Below are 20,801 nucleotides of genomic sequence, written 5' to 3' on the forward strand. Positions count from 1 at the left end.
CAAAAAATTATTTACATTTCATCAGTCAAATATTGAGAGGAGTAACTGTCTAGCTGAACACATGCAATAAAACAAAACAGCTCATATAATAATATTGATAATGCTGGCTATTATGAAAGGATGGGTTGTCTTTAAATGACTGTGTTGGTGGAAATGATCCATAAAAGACACCCTTCTTTCATGTGTCTCTCAGACATAAAGCACCAAAATAATCAATTTGAAGCTGTCTCACTGTATCAATTTCTAAATTACTTATCTAAAGTATAAAAGCATGAACATGATCAAACACAGCAGCAAAGATAGTAGGGGCAGTGTATCTTTTTCACTCTCTACCAAGTTGTAACTTTCATCCCCTGCAGTGGGCCTCTCTCAACCCCAACGCCTGGTCTGTGTGCGTGTGTGTGTGTGTGTGTGTGTGTGTGTGTGTGTGTGTGTGTGTGTGTGTGTGTGTACAGACAGGAGAATATGTCTGGTGTTTGCATGTATAAACAGTATATTTTCTATATGCTTGCAACACTATCACTGTTTGTAGGCTGTGTGTGTGTGTGTGTGTGTGTGTGTGTGTGTGTGTGTGTGTGTGTGTGTGTGTGTGTGTGTGTGTGAGATAATATGACAGGGGAGCCGTTTGCTGAAGCCAGTGGAGTGTGGCAGAGTGGTTGAGAAAGAGAGAGAGAGAGAGGAAGAGCTGATGAGAAATAGAGGCAGAGAGAGACCGATAGGAGGAGAGAGGCAACAGTGATCAGGTGAGGATAACGGAGAGGGAGAGGAGAGGAGCTGCAGAAACAGGCCATTTTACATGGAAAGAAGCAGCTTGCACAACTGACAGCAGACAGCAAACAAGTCCTTGTTTTGTACAAAAATAAATCTCAAAGTTTATTTGAAGCCATTATGAGTCTGAGTTACACAAATAAAAATCTTCCAGTTGCATTCTTTTTAGTCAAAAATTCCCACTTTTGTAACTATACCCCTCAAAAGACTGTAAAGACCTCATCATCAACTTTCTCATCCAAACTTCTGTCTGTCTTTAGACCCTCTCCTAATAAATATATATATATATATATATATATATATATATATATATCACATATTTCCTTGCTTTTGCTACATTCTCTCTGTTTTTTTTTCTGAACTCAAACTGATGGATGGGTCACATTAGCTTCTTCCTCCCTCTCAAATATACATTATTGGCTTGAATAATGAGGTAAAAATGTTGCCAAAGTCAAATCCAACAAGCATGTACGTTTTCATAACAAAAATGTATTAATAACAATAATCAGAAGAAAACATATATTCCAGATTTACAAACCCATACTTGCAGAACATAAGTAGGTACTAATCAGAAGTGGTCCTGCTGGTCTTCCTTTCAGCCGTGGCATATGTGTCATATAAACGCGTATGCTTTTGCTTTACAGAAAAAAATGTGTAAGTAATGGAACAATTTATTTCTTTGTCATCCAAAATCGAGCAAAATTGCCTGGTGACTATATTCCATGTCCCTCTCTGCTTTTAACTTATATCCTGTAACTTCATCAAGGGCAAAAACAAAGCAGTTAAGTGCACTGTTCCCCTGTGGCTGCCAACACCTACGTCCTTGGTACTCAGGCGCACAGTGTGTCATGCATTTTCAAAATAGAGATCCTGCCATGAATACCGAGCTTTATAGTGATCGTGCAAACACCTTGAGTTATAAACAGAGTGGGAGATTAACACCAGCTCCCAGCTAAATGTATTGTGATTTGCAAGACAAACCTGGGATTAAACAGGGGCACAGACAATAACTAGCGTGTTCATAAACCATAATGTCATCTGCATCACGCAAATGTTCTGTACCAAACCAAACTGTACACTGATTATTGGCCCTGTCAGCAGTTGCCTTCACAAATTTATGTTTGTTGGGTTCAAAATGGAAAATAAAACCCAGCCAATGTGGCTTTAAACCTGCAAGCCAGACTCTACCATTTACTATACTTCTTGTACAGCAAGACGGTCACAGACAAGAAAAGTAAAAGAAAGAGAAGGGGAAAGAACAAGAGAAAGAAACGAATAGAAAAGAGATGGAGGATGTGAAACAGAGAGAGGCGGGTCTATATGACACAGGCTTTCTCTACAGCAGCAGTAGCTGAGTCTCGCTTTCTGCATGGTGTGTGTGTGTGTGTGTGTGTGTGCACTGCTGTCGTTTGTCATACCTCTCCTAGAAAACCCACTGGGCCCATAGCGACCAGAGAACGGAAGGGAGAGGAAAAAGCAAGAGGGGTAAAATGAGGAACGTTTTTAGAGAATGTACCAGAAGAGATGAGAGAAACAGAGGGGCAGACACATGTTGCTTCTTTAATGTAAAAATGGAGGTTAGAAAAAGGGAAAAAAGAAGAGGAGATGAACAGAAGTGAGATTGAAAGAGCATGATGTCAGGAGTGAGATTTGCTGTGTGTGTGTGTGTGTGTGTGTGTGTGTCATCTCCCGTGACCCCATGTGTGTCTCTTTTTAAGCGTGTGTGTTTGTGTGACTTAATGTGTCCGTATTTGATGATTCTGCACCCGCAGTGATTGCTGGTTGCCAAGGTTACGTGGGTGTGTGTCAACCGTTTTCTTAATACATCCATGGTGTCAACAGGTCCCCATGAAAGCCGACACCTTCCTGAATGGATATTACCATGACTCTTTAGATTCTCCCCACACACACACACACACACACACACCAACATATGGAAGAAAAAGCAGACAGTAACAATGCCCTGAGGTTCACTAACTGCCTTTGTGTGTGTGTGTGTGTGTGTGTGTGTGTGTGTGTGTGTGTGTGTGTGTGTACCTGCCTTCAAAGCAAGCTCCTCCACTGTCTCCTCTCTCTCTCGCCCTGCTTTCTTATTGTATTTCAACCCTTTTGTGCCTCCCATCCTCTGTTATTGTTGGGTTAGTCTCGTTCAGAACTAGTTTTTACAACATCAATCAAAAGTACTGAACTTTTGCATTGAGTTCTGCTTTGGCGAACTATGACACGTGAATTTATGCCGCTGACAAATTGCAAACAGTTTTGACAGTACTGACCTTTGAAGGGAACTGAGAGCTGGAGGGTCTAAACTCGAAGAAGCTATCATACTACCTGTATCACACCATCAAGTTGTATACAACCCTGCTCTGTTGAAGTATAAACTGCTCCACAAGAGACACATGGATTGCAGACACTTGAGAGCATATGTATCTATAAGACTTCTGAAAGTTTTACTAATCAGAGGATGTTGAGGTGTCAGTCAGCATGACAATAGACAGGATAACATTGAAAATGAATGGAGACGTATTAGTCTGTATAAAAAAAGGGAAGGGGCAGGTGAGAGTCACAAGAGAAAAAGTAGAAAAAAAGAACATGATGGAGGTAAACAAGAGAAGGAGGAGAGCAGATGTGCACAGAGGGAGACAACAGTAGGTCACTGCCAGGAGATGTAAGCCACATTTTCTCTTTGCACCACTATCTCTCTTTTATCCCTCTCCATTTATCTATCTTCTTCCTTTTTCGTTCACTTTCTCTTTCCTCTTTTTGACAACCCATCTTGCCACAACACCTCACAGGCTGGGTGTGTGTGTGTGTGTGTGTGTGTGTGTGTGTGTGTGTGTTATGCACTGCTGCCCTGCTCCAGTTTTTTTGCACCACACAAACTGCCTAGGTGTATGTGTGTGTGTGTGTGTGTGTGTGTGTGTCCTCAACAATGCTTTTCTTTTCTGCCGGCTCTGCAGTCTGACATAGGAGATTTTTCAGCCTTGTGCTCTCTCTCCCTTCAGTAGTCAGCATTTTGGCATTTTCTCAAAGCGCTCTGTCATCTGTTGGCATGAATAGGCCGCATTTTGGTGTGTGTGTGTGTGTGTGTGTGTGTTTATCTGGCTGGTTTTTACTCAGTTTTTCTGTGTTTGTGCGGGGAACCATCACGGTGGAAAACAGCTCATTTTCAATTTTAGAAATGGCAACCGACAGGTTTTTGATGTGGACATACATGTACCATTACCAGAGTTGGATGCAAGATCCCTTAAATGGAGTTCAAGGCAGGTGTGTAAGAGCAAGCACAGTCAAGTTTGAAGGAGAAAATGATTGACTCCCCTGACTTCTCTCCCAAGACAAAGCATAGCCCTAAAGGCCGTTTTATGGTTCTGCGGAGGCTCCACGCAGACCTTTTGCCGTAGCCTACGTAAGTGGCCTGATGTTTATACTTATGCGCTGGTGTGTGCGTCGAGCCGGCGTGTGTGTGGGGAGTGTGTTAGAGCGAGGGAGAAGTGAGAGAGTGACAGTGATTAGCTTCGGAGCGTGTGCCGACTCTAGAGTCATAGTGAGAAAAACAAAGTGTCTCCCCTGTGTTTTCTGACCACGGTGGGAAATCTTTAGCAGGAAAAGTTAACCCTCTCCTTGATTTCATGTTGTTTATGGAGAAGGAGAACCAGGAAATGAGTCAAGGGAAATGCAACGCTACCAAGCCACGGCCGAGCAACATACGTCGCTGCGACATGTAGTATATTTTTCGAGAGGTGCACATCAGGCTACGGCGTAGGGTCTGGCGTATTTTTAAAGAGCCTTTCCCCATCTTAACTACAGTAGTCTATCAGACAAAAGTCTTCTTTCAAAGTCCTCTCATATTGGCTGTTGAAGCTAATCCAGATATTTTTGCCAATATCAAACAGAGATGGTTAGTTAGAAAGTTCTGTCTTCCGTTGGGAACCATCTTTATCTTCTACTGTTTTGTATAGCCTATCTACAAATTGCTGTTAACTTCAAGGCTAAAATCACACAAGCATGTGGTGTACAAAAAAAACTTACTATATTTGGATGGAACCCTAAGATGAAACTGTGCAAGACCAGTGCGCATGACAAGTCACACTACCTTTTAGACTGAAATACATAAACAGCAGGGCAACAGTGAGCAAACCATTGAGACAAAGATGAGTCATCAGTGACTGAATGTTCTGTCAAAAATAGTACTTACCAGCTGCAGTCTCACATCAAACAGAATTTAAATAATTAGAGTAAAATTGGGGTTCTTTACATTTTATTTATTTAAGAATTTTCAGGTATTTCCCGCTGCCACTCAGGGCCATTAAAGTGCAAAGAGCAGCTTTGAGTAAAATGTTCTGTTTGTGTGTATGCTTACAAATGTGTTTATACATGTTTGAGCGTGTGTGTGCGTTAATCTCTCCAGGGAATGGATCAGGGGACCAGTGTAGTTTGACCAGCGGAGCTCTAGGGCAACAACTCAGGGGATCTGGCCCAGCCTCAGTGGCTTCTCCCTGGGCTTTCTGATCAGGGACTCAGTCTCTCCCACGGTTCCAGTCCAGTGCCAAACCAGGGAAGCCAGAGCTCTCTCAGTTGCTTCGTTTCCACTGAGGTGCCAAACTCGGTCTGCACCAAATTATCAGTTTAGACTCCCTCTTTATTCCTTAACTGGATATTAAACTTTTGTTGAGAAGCGAGACTATGAACTTTTTAACGCAATCTTCCTCTTAATGATGAAACTACTATGAACAGTATAGCTCACCATGGCTTATGCTAGTGTTGGCAAACCTTAGATTAAAAACTGTAACATTCTACTTGTGCTACCGTGTACACTCGCATGTCACAGATAAACATTTCCTTGTTTTCAATTTCCACAAAAGTAAAACAGGAAGTAAACATACAGAAACTCACCAGAAGTTTGTTGCTTTCCAGACCACTTAGTCAGGTCGCCTAATGATGATGTTTTTTAAGCAATTGGCCGAGAATTTCGGCAAATGATGGAAAGGGTTTAAAGCTATAGTGCGTAGTTTCATTACGTGGTGGTGGCACGGAATGTGTGAAAAATCGGTGTGGCCACCACGGAAAACAATGCCAATGTAAAGTCAATGAGAAGATGACTTAATGAGCGACTACGGTAGCGAGTACTATGTAAGGCCGAAATTCCGCGTAAGGAGGTTGGTTGGAGTGGTGGATGGGTCAAACACAGGACTTTCACCCAGGAGACCGGGGTTTGTGTCCCGCATGTCAAGTTTCCTGGAGTTGCTTTCTTCTTTTCCGTCCTGTTCTTCCCGCGTGTCACGGAACCGTAAGCCCACCCATGACCTTTTCCTTAACTTAAGGGGCCGTGTTTATTTAACGGAATTCTTCCGTGGGCCCATCACGGAATTTTCGGCGATCCATGTTCATTTCACAGAATTCTTCCGTGGGCCCATCACGGAATGTTTTGCGATTCCGTGAAACTGCCACAGATTTTGAGTTACTGTATGTACACACCGCCGCCGACTTGAGCTTCTAAAGATACCGGAAGTCATTAATTTTCAATGGAAGCTGGCTTCTCTCAGCTGCAAGGAGCGTCAAATCTGTCGGCGTCGCGTTTTGGGCATTTTGAGCGACCAGAGCATCAATCAGAAAGTTGAAAGTAGGTCAACTTTATGGTAATGAGCTATGACGCGGCAACCAATCGGAATATAGACGTCCTTCACGCTGGCTGATTCCAGAGAAACATACGATGTAAACTTTCGTTACTGCCAAAACATTAGTTCCGAGAAAAAGGAGGAAAAGCTCATCATGGCCGTTGCTGGGTTCCCTATCATTTATGATATTTGCGTATAGGGACCAGTTAACGTTACCTGCCAGTCACATGGTCTCTAAACAGTCCGTTCACGGTGAAGTCCTGCACGGATCAACAGCTGGCGGCTGCTTGCTCTGCCTGCATTCTGCTGCGGTTCAGCGGCTAACGAGCGAGTTAACTGCTAACAGACACCGCTGCGACCAACAACCAATACAAATTCTGTCATTATATATGTAATTTATAAAAGGTTTCTAGTGTCAATGTATTGGCCGTGCAGTGGCTGCTTGTGCTTTTTCCATGATCGAATATAGAATGCTACTACGTCAGAGCGGCCAAAGCGTCAAACAGCTTCCCCGTACTTTTTGACAAGCGTCAAAAAGTAGTTGACAGGGCGGCCAGAGCTTCTTTGCAGCTCAAGTCGGCGGCGGTGTGTACGTACAGTTAAGGGGCCGTGTTCATTTCACGGAATTCTGTGAGATCAGGTTGTTCTCAGCGGTGACGTAAAACGCATCACTCAAGCTTCTGCATGCAAAAGTTGCATTTTGTAAACATAGCCATACTGAGAAATACAGAGAGAGTTTTGTTGAGCTGATAGGTTTAATTAACTTTGTATTCTAATTTGGAATACAACTCATTTGTAACTCATTTGGCAATGGCTTGAATGTAACATTCATTAATATAAAATAGTTGCCACTATAAGTTTAATGCAGCATTGTCTTGTAATTGTCACACTTGGCAAAAGTTACTTAGTCTCGCTTTAATCTAGTGCCCACCCCTATGTAACAAGTTAATTTGGCACTGGATGCTAACTGGCATTAGCTTAGCTGTAGTCTCGCATTGCCAGACCTTCCTCCACAGCACTGCGGAGGAGGGTCTGGCTAGTCCACACAGCATTCCGGGATGGGAGACAACCGTGCTCTGGTTTATTGGCATTTCTTTAAACCAATCACAATCTTCTTAGGCGGTGCTGAGCGCCGGACGGAGCCACAGTGCCGCTGCAAAATAGCCTCAGGAAGGAACTTGTTTTGGTGGAACGTGTACATTGAAAAGTTGTTTTAGTCGTGCAACAGAAAACTCAGATTGGACAGATAGTCTAGCTAGCTGTCTGGATTTACCCTGCAGAGATCTGAGGCGCAGTTAACCATAGTCCTCAGAAATCCACCGGAGTTTAGAACGCCAACACAAAGAAAGCGGAAGGTAATGGGCATCCGGCCGAAAAGAGGGACATCCGGCGGAATTTCCAGCGGCACTGGAGCAATCCCTGGAGGTGGAACGTCGTGGATATAGACAAGCTTAGCTGTTAACTGTTATAACAAGAAAGTTAGTTCATATTCCCTTTGCTGAAAATAGGAGGACATTTACATCATCTACCATGTCATTGAAAAATATTGAATGTAGTTTTGCATTTGCATTGGATTTGTTCTGTGTTACAGTGAAATTGCATTAAGTTCACATGTAGTTTCAGTTTGTAATACTGGTCTAAGAAAAACCTAAATTAGACACACGTCATCTCCATTACACAGCAATAATATACATTGCTTTTACATATAGATCTGATGCCTTTATCAGAATCAAGTATGTTGACATAGACAATGAATGTCAGGTCATCAGTAACTCTCAATAAACTTATTTACAGTGCAGAGAACAAGTTTACAAGAACGTGCAAATATGGACATATATCAAGTTAAGATAAGAAAGCATACAGCCACTATATACAGAAGTATTTCAAGTGACTGTACATACAATAAATGGGGAGAGTAAAAAGGAGAGTATGTGTGTCACATCATCACAGTTGAGAGACGGGGGAGCGTGAGAACTGCTTTTTATAGGTGCCCGGGGGCACTGTTAGAGAGAGAGAAAGAGAAGGAGAAGAAGAGGGATGGATAGAAACATAAATGGCTGATGAATCTAACTTTTAGACGGAAAAAGCATGGGAGAAATGGAGAGAGGAAGGAGGAAAGAGCTTGGTAGTAGAGCGACAGAACAAAGCAGAGAGACGTAGAGAAACAGATGGTGATACAGAGCAGAGAGAAGTGTTAGAGAGGCTGAGAGAAGGAGGGAGAAAGAGACATAGAAAGACAGGGGAGGAGAAGTATAGAGAAGATATATTTAGAGGGAGAGAGAGCGTTTTAGCCTCCCAGCGAGAGGCATGACTCATCTTCTGCCAGCTGACACAAGGATGGATGGAGGGAAAAAGGGAGGAGATGGACAGAGTCGGGGGGGAAAGAATGATGGAGAGGGTGAAAGAGGAGAGGGGAGAGCAAGCGTGACGAAGAGAGGAGAGAAGGGGCGACAGGAGAATGTGGGAGAAAAAGAGGGAGGAGGGAGGGAGGAAGGAGTGTAAAACAGAAAGAGGATGGGTTTCCATAGAACATCATACATGCAACCACACATGTAAACTGAAAACAAAACAAAGATAGAAAGCCCAAGGCCTCTGCACAGCCGCTTTCAGCTGCTTCCAATTCCCCCAGGTGTGTGTGTGTGTGTGTGTGTGTGTGTGTGTGTGTGTGTGTGTGTGTGTGTGTGTGTGTGTGTGTGTGTGTGTGTGTGTGTGTGTGTACAATATAAGCAGTACATTTCCCTGCAGCCAGCTGCATTTGGCAGTTTGTTGCTGCACGTGTGTTTGTGATTGCATGTGTGTTTTTTGGGAAAAGGAACAGACATGAAGAAAGAGAGACAAAAGAAGGAAGGCATGAGAGAGAGAGAGAGAGAGAGAGAGAGAGAGAGAGAGACATCATATATAATAACTGGAGCAGGTAGTTTCATCATCCCATGGGTTTGCTGTGGTCTCATTTTTAGTTTTTAGTTCTTTGGTTCTTACAAATGTGTGCATGTGTCTGCACAGAAGTTGGCATGTTTTCCTGTGTCTGTTCTGTTTTTATTGAAGTAGTGGGTATAAGAGAGGGCTGGAGAGTAGGTAGGATAGCACATTTCAGCAACAAGGCAATTCAAAGTGCTTTACATAAAACATTAAAGAGCAGTTAAAAACATCTCTTAAAGAGATTATAAAAAACAGCTAAAATAGAATACGACTAAGAATAAAACAGTGTTCTTCTGCAGTGTAAGAAATGAACAATTACTTTAAAAAAGGCAGCATCAAAAAGAAAAGTCTTACGCCTTGATTTAAAAGAACTGAGAGTTGCAGCGGACCTGCAGTTTTCTGGGATATGTGGTGCATAAAACTGAATGCTGCTTCTCCATGTTTAGTTCTGACTCTGGGGACAGAAAGCAGACCTGACCCAGACAGCCTGAGAGGTCTGGATGGTTCATAGCAGCAGATCAAAAATGTATTTTGGCCCTAAACTATTCAGTGCTTTAAGAAGAAGAAAAACATAGTTAGAATGTGTTTTGGGTGAGGTTGTATGGTAATGATTATAGATTAGACTATCCCTCAACTGGTGGTCGAAGCCCCTCTATAAACAAACATCTGCCCTAAGTGTCCTTGAGCAAAACCATGAATCTCTGCTGGTTAATTCATGACCTTATAAAATAACATATAAAGCTATCCAACAATATATAAAATAATAAACATTAGCTCCACCTTGACCAGCTACAAGAGTAAATGCCACTTATACATTTCCAATGATATAATGGTACAACAGTCACAGGGGCCATTTTTATGAAACATGAGTACTTTCACTTTTTAATCTCTAAACTCATTTCACTAATTGTGTACTTAAGTGACATTTTAATGCAGGACTTAATCATGGAGTATTTTATACTGCAGTGTTGCTACTTTTGCTCTAACATCTGAATACTTCCTCCAATGCTGTTTTAGGGAGACTGAATCATGACAAACTAGGACATTTCTGCCTAGAAGTTGCTGATGTTTTTGTCATTTTAACTATAGGGTGATCAATTTTTAAGTGGCAGTCATTTCTAAAAAAAAAAATGGATATTTAGCATTTTGGCATGAGCAGCTTCCAGGGGATCAGCTCAGACCTCATCAGCCGACTGCAGCTGGTTTCCATGCAGGAGAGAGCTGGCTGGTTCGCTCGCTGTAGTCTGGCACTGTAGGCAATAAAAAGTGAGGTTGCTGTTAATCCAGAGAGGAGCTGCCGACTTTCTCAGGCATTGCTCCCTGTTGCATGGCTATTGCGCATATCCTCTGGGGACAAGTCCTCTCTTGCTCCCTCGATTTCTGTCTCTCTCTCTCTCTCTCTCTCTCTCTCTCTCTCTCTCTCTCTCTCTCTCTCTCTGTGTATCCATTACTTGGACACTCCCTCCCTCTTTCACCCTCTCTGTTCTCTCTCCTACTTCTTTCTTAATCTCACATGGTCCTAAATTTTGTCTCTGTGCCCTCGCCCCCTCCCTGCCTCAGTTTACCCCCTTTTCTTTGGCTGCAGAGTGCACTGTAGCTGAACTGCACCTCCTTGTGTTTCAACAGGCACATCACAAGTTACCAGTGAAACCAGCAGCTACAGTATCACATAGCAGTATGTGGCTGCTCCAGTCCAGTATTTCTGAATCTCTGGGTCATGTCCCAGAATAAGCTGGTGGCCTGTTTCTCTTCAGTTCCCAAATGACGAGACAATCAGTATGTTTTAATTAGCTGAGTTCTCAAGAGGAGAAACCTATTTATTCCAGTTTGGCTCTCAGATGTCTCAACCAAAATACAGATCATCTGGAAATGTGAAAACATCACCAGTATAAACAGATCAGAATGTGGTTTATTGCCAAGTAGGTTTTCATAAACATGCCATTCTTCTGAACACCTATAATGTATAGCGAAGACTGAGTGGCAGGGTAACACTAGAGGGCGCTATAGTGTCAGTTACAGACTGCTGATTGGTCTGTCATTATCATGAGTCACTGCTCTGTCCCATCCTTTCATTTTTCAGAATTTTTCAATTGCTACAATACAGGACATTGCCCAGGGAGGTCAAACATACTTGGATAGACCAGAACACAAAGCTGCGTAAAAGTATGCTGAGCTGAAATGAAAGCTGGGTGTATGTGATCACCATTTTTCTTAACATCCATTGTTGAATTTCAAGACTTCATGTGATGCACAAAGGTCCTATTGTGGACCATTGATCAATTATAGTTCTGAATTTATGTTTGAAGACAGTGGTGGAAGAAGACGTTATATCATTTAGATAAAATAACTAAAAAATACTCCATTATAAGTATTAAGTCCTTCATTCAAAAGCATGCTTAAGTAAAAGCATATAGTATTGCAGCAAAATGTACTTAAAGTTTCACATTAAAAGTACTTGTTCTGCAGTGAAATGGCCTCTGTGACTAATATATTATTATTATTTTATGACATTATTAGATTGTAACTGATGCATCAGTGTCTAAGTAATATTTTACTGCTGTAGCTGGTTGAGATTGAACTAGTTTTACTACTCTAGTACTACTACTTTTAGTAGTAGTTCTAGAGTACTAGAGTACAAGAGTATCAGTTAGATAGTTTAGTCAAGTGGTTCCAAACCTGAGGATCAGGCTCCTATAAAGGGTCCCGAAATAAGATGATTAATGGGGTAGAAAAGAAGGAAATAAGTTCTGCTACACAATAACCTTGTTTTTTTCTAGGGAAATATTGGATAATTGGGCCTCTTTGGGACTCACACCATCTGAGAAGTTAAGAAGGAAATGTCTCTTTGGTGGAACTGCTAACAGCTCATAGACATCTAAAACATGACACAGGTCTCATAGACATTTCTTTTTCTTAAGAGGACACAAGCCAAAAAGGTTGTTTTAATCTGTAACAATGCATTTTATGTTATAAGCTGTACATGTAGTATAAAACCTTTATCTGTAAAGTACCTTAATTATTAATAACTATCAGAAAAAGTAGTGGAGTAAATAGGACAACATTTTATAAAATTGAGTGTATAAAGTAGGCCTAGCATATGGGGGAAATATTTAAGCAAAGTACAAGTAGGCTACCTATACACGCACTAATAACCTGCTGCTTCACCATAATTGTACTGCGTACAGCTGTGCAGGTGCTGCATGGCAAACTACAGTAGGCTATGTAGCCTCCTGTAACAACAATCAATGTATGTGTTTCACCAGATGAGGGCGCTGTTGTCATAGTAACCTCCTCAGCATATTATAGAGTGGCATTCAAAAGTGCATCACCTCCGGAAACGGCTGCATATGGAAAGTGGGAAAACAAGAAGAAAGCAGAAGGGAAATAATTTAGTTCATCATCGGGGTTACTTACTGAGTGATCGGTTGGACCAGTTTTAGTCTTGTTACATATTATAATTACCTTTCTGTTTCCCAAAATGTAGCCTATCTCACTTTGTCATTATTTATTCACCCGCTCAACCTGACTTTGACCCAATATACCCGCCCAATGCATAAATATCAATGAGATGTATATTGAAGGCAGCCAGGTAGATGTGTGTGTGTGTGTGTGTGTGTGTGTGTGTGTGTGTGTGTGTGTGTGTGTGCGCGCGCGCGCGCGCGCGTGTGTGTGCGTGTGTGTGTGTGTGTGGTCTATTGTCATGCAGAGACGAGGACATTCGACTCTCTGCTGCTGCTCACCAACATGAGGAACACCCACTGAAATCCTATGAAACCCAACATATCACACTTTACAGGAATATTGATGAGAAGATTAAACATTTCATTATGTAGGCCTAGGCTGTAATGTTATAATAAACCCACATAGGCCTTTAGTGTGACTTGTGTCCGCGGGAAACTGTCCAGAGTGATAACCCCCACACAAATGGTTTGCAAGCAGCATGTTAAACAGATAGGCCTATTTTTTATTTTCCATTCGACTAAGTTTTTACGCACGCAAAATATGGATCGATGAAAGCCAAATATGTATGTAGGCTATTATTCACGCATTTGTATAAGTGTTTATCAAACTGCGCAACAAACTAAATATAGGCCTACAGGATATAGAGAAGCGATATTATTATTATTATAGATTATAAAGGTAATTTAAAGTAATTTCTGTGGTTATTAGTGAATGTGGTGACCACCTTGGTGACTTTTTCCTTTGTTATTAGTCTCACAAAGGCTATACTAAACTTCCATTTTTAATGATGAATGTTTTACAAACCTCGGAGGGCAATTTCTCCAGGTTTTGGAGGCCCCAGACTTAATCTCCCCTGCGTCCACCTTTAGTTGTGGACGCACTCTTTTGAGAAGCACTGAGTCAGATCAAAGAGTCTGTTCTTCTGTAGGTTCGCCGCCCAGTTTGTCTTTGACCGGGATATGAATTGAGGAGAGCTCGCTTCAACACGCCTTTTCTTTACTCTCGGACTTTTCAGGACTCCTGACCGTCTGTCTCTATGTGTGTGTGTGTGTGTGTGTGTGTGTGTGTGTGTGTGTGTGTGTGTGTGTGTGAGAGAGAGAGAGAGGCGGGGTCGTGGTGTGTTGCCTTATATTTTCGCAGACCAAAGAAGAGGGGATTAGACGATTTTTTGAAGAACTCACCTTTTATTCAAACAAATTATTCACTTCAGCTAATAAAAGGAATTTGACGCATGGTGAACTTTTTTGAGGTCAATTGGGGGTTTTGCAAAACATTCAGCCCCCATCGCTCATTCTTTTTCTTTTCTACTTTGAAACACTGTCCTGAATCTATTTTACCCACTTTAGTGACTGTATATGCATAAACATTATGATACACACTTTTTACTTTTAAGTTTTAGATAACTGGAGGAACGGAGGATCCCTGGATGAACAATGAACTGATCACTGGTCAGATAGAAATGATGAAAAAGGCCTTGTTAAGAAACATCTGTTGTAATCAGGGAGTGATTGCCCAAAAATACACAACTGATTTTGCGCACTTTGTTCACATTCAAAACCTTTAAACGTAACATCACAGCGCTTCCAGTCTTGGCTCAGCAACATTCAATGTTGACTGCGTCCAATATCCACTTGGTGTCTGCGCACGCACACACGTCCCATGCGCGCGTTGTGTATGGCCAGCGGGCAGGGGGGTTTCTGAGGTGAAGTGGGGGTGAGAAGAGGAGGAGTGAGAGAGAGAGAGAGAGAGAGAGAGAGAGAGAGAGAGATGTGGAGTGGTCGTAAGGGGACAGGAAGGAAGGGAAAGGAACAGTCGCTTTGCTGCTCAATTAGCGTTTTAATCTCCTTGTTAATCTTTCCTCAAGACAACAACGGGATTACACTTTTCACATTGTAGCTTTGCTTTATTTATGTCTTTTTAGAGACAACGGGAGAGGAAGAACTGTAATCGCACTTTGCGTAAAACCCAACTGATACCAAACCATTTTACGCACGACTTTTAGCCAGTAAACTTCACTTTTTTTTAGCACTTAGCCTCTGACCTTTATGAAAAAATGCTTCAGTAATCTCAGCTCGATTCTCAACCACAGTAAAACTCTTTGAGGATTACAAACTCTGCCCTTTTTTGGTTGACCTTTTCAGTTTATTTTTAATGGCAGTTTTGTTTTTGTAGTTTTAAATACTAGAGACTGCAAGGAAAGGAGAAGATCGGGTGAAAGACAAGTGGACTGTAAGAAAATAGACAAGATACACGTGAGTTGGACTCGAACTCACTGTGTCGCCAGCTACAGGGTTTGCCTCCAGACGGAGCAGGACGCCTCCTGATTTTCTGCCCATGTCTCAACAGCAGAGCACTTTCCCCAGCACCGGCTGTGTGGCGTTGACGCGGCGGACCATGGACAACAGGCCTGTCCGGAGAAAGCGTAGCGGTGCCGTGCGACATCTGCTGCTGGCAGCCGCCTTCCTCGCCTGCAGCTCCCAACTGCTGGTGGTGGATGCCAACTCATGGTGGTGAGTAACTGAACGATCACTGGTGGTGCATTGATTATTATTTTTTGGAAGGTGTTGACGCATAAAAAGTGGATAAACTATGACCTCCATTTAGAGCAACTTTGACAGATTTCAGAATAAGTTTAGTATAAGTATAGTATAATTTTGTATATGACACAAGCCTTAAAACATGTTTCAAAAAGTTTACTTTCTCATCAAATCCTTCATATGTCTTTTGCTTGTATGCTATTGACAAATGGGAAAATGTGAACAGACTTTGTGTTGCCGCCTGTGTGTGTGTGTGTGTGTGTGTGTGTGTGTGTGTGTGTGTGTGTTTTGGGGGTGATGTCCCAGTCCTGTGGTAGAGCCCTAACAGTGAATGGAACAAATGTGAGGGCTCTGTCACAATATTTACCCTGGCTGAGCCCCAAATGGCACTGCATGGCGGCCTGCTGCTGTGCCTATAGGACCGACAATTAGCCACACTTGTTTTTGACTTACAAGACAACTATGCAGTTTGGTGATGTAGTGGAGGGTGTGTGCAGGTTAGTGGATGCTTTTGGAGCTCACCTTCCTGTCAGTTTATGTAGAATCAGAATAGGTAGGACAGTTTATAGTTTGCCATTTCCATTAAGCAGTGCACTTAACCATCCAATAATACAGGTGTTGCCCAAATCGTGCCATAATTTCATGAATCCATTGATTGTTATACATAAGATGATCTACCTGTAGCACTAGATAGGGGCAATGTCCACACAATTTGATTTCCCTTAGTTTTGAAAGCCTTTGGATGGCCATTAAAGTGTGAACAGTCAGATTAACTGTCATATTATCTGTGTAAATTGTCACTCTTTTAAAGCAAAAGTGATTCAAAATGTATGATTAGGGTTCAATTGTTTGGGAGAAAAGGACAGAAAAGGAAACAAGATGGGAGTGGTTTCAAAGATGAACACCAGAAGAGTCTATTTATCTACACTTTATAGGCCAGTTGTACTAATAAACTTTAGTCTGAACTTTGTCCTCTACTGCGCTGAGCCCCTCTCAGAGAGGTAGAGTCGTACATCACATAAACCCTGTCATTGCCGCTAATCTTTGATCTTACTGACTTAATATGGCCTCTGTCTCTCCTCAGGTCACTAGCTTTGACCCCGATCCAGCGGCCAGAGATGTATATCATTGGAGCTCAGCCTCTCTGCAGTCAGCTGTCTGGTCTCTCCCAGGTAAGTTTCTGTTCCTGCTTTAGACTTATTTTTTAATACATATTCAATGTTGTAAACATTTTCTCTCATAACTTGAATTCAGTGATGATTATATTCTGATAGAAAAGCAGCTCAGTTTTGCATGTTGTGGCTCTACAGCATCAACGAAAAAGGGAAACGTCTGATCTTCCTCCTCCGACCCTGAGTCTGATGAAATGGTCAAATAAAGGACAATATCCCCACAGGGACCGCTAAAGTATCAAACCATTAATGTGCTAATCTCCGCTAATCTCTCTGCTGCTCTGCAGGGCCAGAGGAAGCTGTGCCAGCTGTACCAGGACCACATGATCTACATCGGAGACGGAGCCAAGACAGGCATCAAGGAGTGCCAGTACCAGTTCAGACAGAGGAGGTGGAACTGCAGCACTGTGGACAACACATCAGTGTTTGGGCGGGTCATGCAGATTGGTGAGTTCATTGTTTGATGGAATCAGGAAAGGTTGTTGTTATTGTATGTAAATGTATATTTCCTGTCTTAAAAGACCTAACAATCAATTTGGAAGTGATGACAGGTTTTAATTCTGTGTTTTGTTTTGTTGCCTCCCATTCTGTGTGATTGCGTATTTTGAATGTCAATATGTTTTCTGTTGTAAGACAAGAAAATGGGATTTCATCAAGCATGCAAAAGCCCAGAAGTTAAACACAGACATGTCAACAGCTTCGTTGTGTTATTGGCTATTTTGAAATATAAAATAATCAATGACAGAAACTGTTATAGGCGACATAAACATAAACAGGTTGATCCTGAAAACCAAGAAAGAGTTTTCTGTCATGTTTGTCACAATAATCCATCTTTTAAACTGCATTCTTTACTACATGGTGGCAGTAAGTAACACACCTATTTCTTGTTTTACATTATTTTGACTGTTATTATGATTATTAACACAAAGGTTTAGACAGGTCATGCAGATCAGGGTGTTGAATGTTTTACAGAACAGAAGGGGTCATTTGAGGTCAGTCAAATAACCAAATAATAATACACCGCCTCCAATCGCCTAAAATTGAATTTAGCAAGTGAGGGTTGGTAGAGACATCATATTGGACCGGTCATACAGCCTTAGGGTTAGAGTTATGGTCAATTGTCATAATATTCCTGTAATAGAGAATTATGATGTCTTTTTCTGCAAACAGCTTAATTGTGTTTGATTCATTATTTATTCATTACAATATTCAGGGTCCACAGGAGGTCTAAACGTACAACATTTTTCAAGAGTGTTTAAGTATAGTCAGAATTTAAAGTAGGCTATTCTTATTGTAGGAATATTTATTATTTATATCTTCGTTTTTACTGTAGGATTTTCCTAGTTCCTGCAAGTATGTGGAGTTTTTCTATTAGTCTATGGGATTACAGTAGATTTAGCTATTTTGTCATCAAGGAATGCTTTTTTTTTTTTTTTTAAAGATTATTTTTTGGGCATTTTCGGCCTTTATTTTTGACAGGACAGATGAAGACGTGAAAGGGGAGAGAGAGGGGGAATGACATGCAGCAAAGGGCCGGAGGTCGGAGTCGAATCAGGGCCCGCTGCGTCGAGGAGTAAATCTCTATATGGGCACCCGCTCTACCAACTGAGCTATCTGGGCGCCCTAAAATGCTTTTTATTAGGCCTATTAATTGTGGTATTCATAAAATTTTACTGAGAAGAGCCTGTGATTCCAAATAGCACAGGAAATTTTGCCCGGAAGATTCCCACATTGCGCATGCGCAATGACACGCAATGGACTTTCTCAGTAAAAACCGAAGACACCAACACTCGTTTTCAAAACGCATAAAAACTAGAAAATTAAGAGCAACAAAAAAACAACAACGTGTAATCTCTATGCAGTGGTTTTAGTAAGTATCCACCAGTAGCTCAGATCCTGGATCAGTCTCATGTGCTTCTAATTCCCAGCAGGCGATGTGGGAAACCTCTCATCAACAAGTAAGTGTCAAATCCGCTGCGGGCAGTCAGACGAGGTGTTTGCTGCTCTTTCTGTCTCCGTCCCTCTCTGCCTGTCTCTCTATTGACAGTCAGTCTATCTCCAGGTTTATATGGAGGTGTTAGTCGGTCCATTGTCCCGCGGCTCCTCTTTTGAAATGCGCTGATGAGCTGACACCGAGCCGGCAGATCCGGACCTGCTATTTGAAGTCTGGGCTCCGCAGTCTCATAAACCACTCGGCCTCTCTCTCTCTTTATCCTGCTGCATAATATGTACGAGCATCCTGACTGGGACACTGCTCCTAAAACCTGAATGAATAGATCACACGCCTCAGCTCTGCATGCATACCTGCCTGTCTGGCTGGCTGCTGTTGATTCCAGGCTATGGGCATTATATAATAGAGCGATACTATGGGCTACAAATAACACAGGAAAGCACTTTAAGTATACAACACTATGGGTAAATACACACACCTTTACCCTATAATCTTTCACTATAGAAGATGCAGAATACTATAGAAGACTTTACGCCTAAGTATAGGCTACCAATAAAATCACTAACTGATTATTACTGACACGTATAATATGCTTAAAGAAAACTATTGAAATAATAAGATTTCATTCTATTAGTTTATTTGAAAGGGACGTGCACATTGGTGAAAAAAGCTATAATTGTAAATGTGTCATAATTAGCATAAAAGGCTAATTTTGCCTCTTGTGTTTAAAGAAAGCATCCTAACAATCGAATAAGAATCTAGAATATTTTAATCTAGAATCTTACTTTGGCTGTTAAACATAACAGCCAAAGTAAGATCAAAACCACCACATTGGTAACAAGGTGCAACTGCAGGAACGTTCTAAAATTCTATAGAGGCCAAACACATGACACTATAAAGTCAGTTTTCTGTAGCAACATTACAAGAATATAGAGAAACAGAGCAGGGCCAACATCCACGAATAAGGACATTTTGTTGTGACTTCTCTGTGATGTCTAATATAATTTGAAGAGAGAAATGTCACCCTATAATTATCAAAAAACAGATCTCACTGTGGTCTTTGTAAATGCAGTCTCAACCAGAAATACCACAGGGCTCTTTGCTGTTCACATGTAAATTTTCAGTTTCAGAGCACTTAGCATCCTACCTGTCAGGCAGTCGTCCTTTTTGTGTATTAATGCAAAGAATAGACATGCATTTTGTGTTGTGTATTCCACAGTGTTAGATGGTGTTAGAGAGAAGACACACCAGCCCGATAATCGGGCGTCGGGCCATCTGGCGAGGTCCGTGACTCGAGTCTGTTCGGTGTGTCCCGTGCCGTCGGCCGTCCGAGGAGCCGTCGGCATTCATTTGGGCCGACCCGACATGTTCAGTCGGGGACTGGGCAGTCGGGACTCACCCGGAAATGGGGAGCGGATGAGCCGGTCAAAATCTGACAAATCTTTTAAACTGACCTTTGTCAATCTGAAATGAAGACAGAGTCAGCAACTGCATGGCCTATTTCTCGCTTAAAATGTTTTCAGAAACACGTTTCGGTGAACTATTTTAGGTCAATATGAGATCGTATTCTGAACAAGCCGCCATGACAGTCTGGCTGTGAATTTCCGGAGAAAAAACAACCACGTGACGCGTTCGTCCAATCAGCTGGCGGTTTTCATTTTCTGGGAAATAATCAGACTGTTAATGGAAACAATACAGAGCAGCGCCGCCTGCTGCTATGGAGATGTATTACGTTTTGCGCACGCGCAGAGTGTAAGCTCAAGTCGCCGTCGCCTCAGTGTGTTCTGAGGCATTTTTTGGACCTCGGGACCCGACTGATCAGTACGACTGGCTTTACTGCCGACGGTCGGCCCGTCTGGTTGGTGTGTCAGGCCCTTAGTCTTGAGAGTGAACAGAAATCATTAATGTGGTCTTGTGTGTTGAATACTAGCCTATGCATCAAGGCAACTACAAAGAGTAACAGCAGTATGAGTAGAGAAAGGTTTTCCTTTAATTGTTTATTTGAATTTGAGTAGATTTAGTCAGAAGAATCCATCTTTGTGGTTCAACGTTAACATTACAAGTATGTCTACGTGTTAGTAAAGGTAAATAACCATGTACCTGCATGTATAGGTCTTCGTAGTGCAATGAATCAGAATGAGAGATTCTGGCCACTGACGTTAGCCCAGCTCCTCTTAAAGGTGCTGTAGGTAGGATTGCGAAGATCCAGGACTTGATGTGAACAAAATGTGAACATCGACAACTTCTCAGTCCCTCCCCCCTTTCCGCTAAAGCCCAAAACAGTCTCCTAAGCCCCTCCCCCCACAAGGGAGAATGAATGCCTGTGCATGAGCAGTGATTGACACGTAGTTAGACACCCCCCTGGCCCTGATTGTTGCAT

The 20,801-nt window shown here is 42.0% G+C and overlaps 1 protein-coding gene across 3 annotated transcripts in view; it reads left to right on the plus strand.

Annotated features, from left to right (window-relative positions):
• The window catches only part of wnt5b (wingless-type MMTV integration site family, member 5b), an 82,728-nt gene that overhangs the window by 53,356 nt on the left and 8,571 nt on the right, over positions 1-20,801 (plus strand). For 2 of the 3 annotated variants that reach the window (XM_031313440.2, XM_031313439.2), the window contains 3 exons: positions 15,108-15,271; positions 16,383-16,470; positions 16,758-16,917. In XM_031313440.2, coding sequence (XP_031169300.1) covers positions 15,156-15,271; positions 16,383-16,470; positions 16,758-16,917 — 364 coding nt within the window. In that variant the 5' untranslated portion in view covers positions 15,108-15,155. Of the gene's footprint in view, positions 1-15,095; positions 15,272-16,382; positions 16,471-16,757; positions 16,918-20,801 lie in introns of those variants that run through there. The other variant, XM_031313438.2, reaches the window with a different exon arrangement.

Source organism: Sander lucioperca, chromosome 20, assembly GCF_008315115.2.
Source record: "Sander lucioperca isolate FBNREF2018 chromosome 20, SLUC_FBN_1.2, whole genome shotgun sequence".
Lineage (NCBI taxonomy): Eukaryota > Metazoa > Chordata > Actinopteri > Perciformes > Percidae > Sander > Sander lucioperca.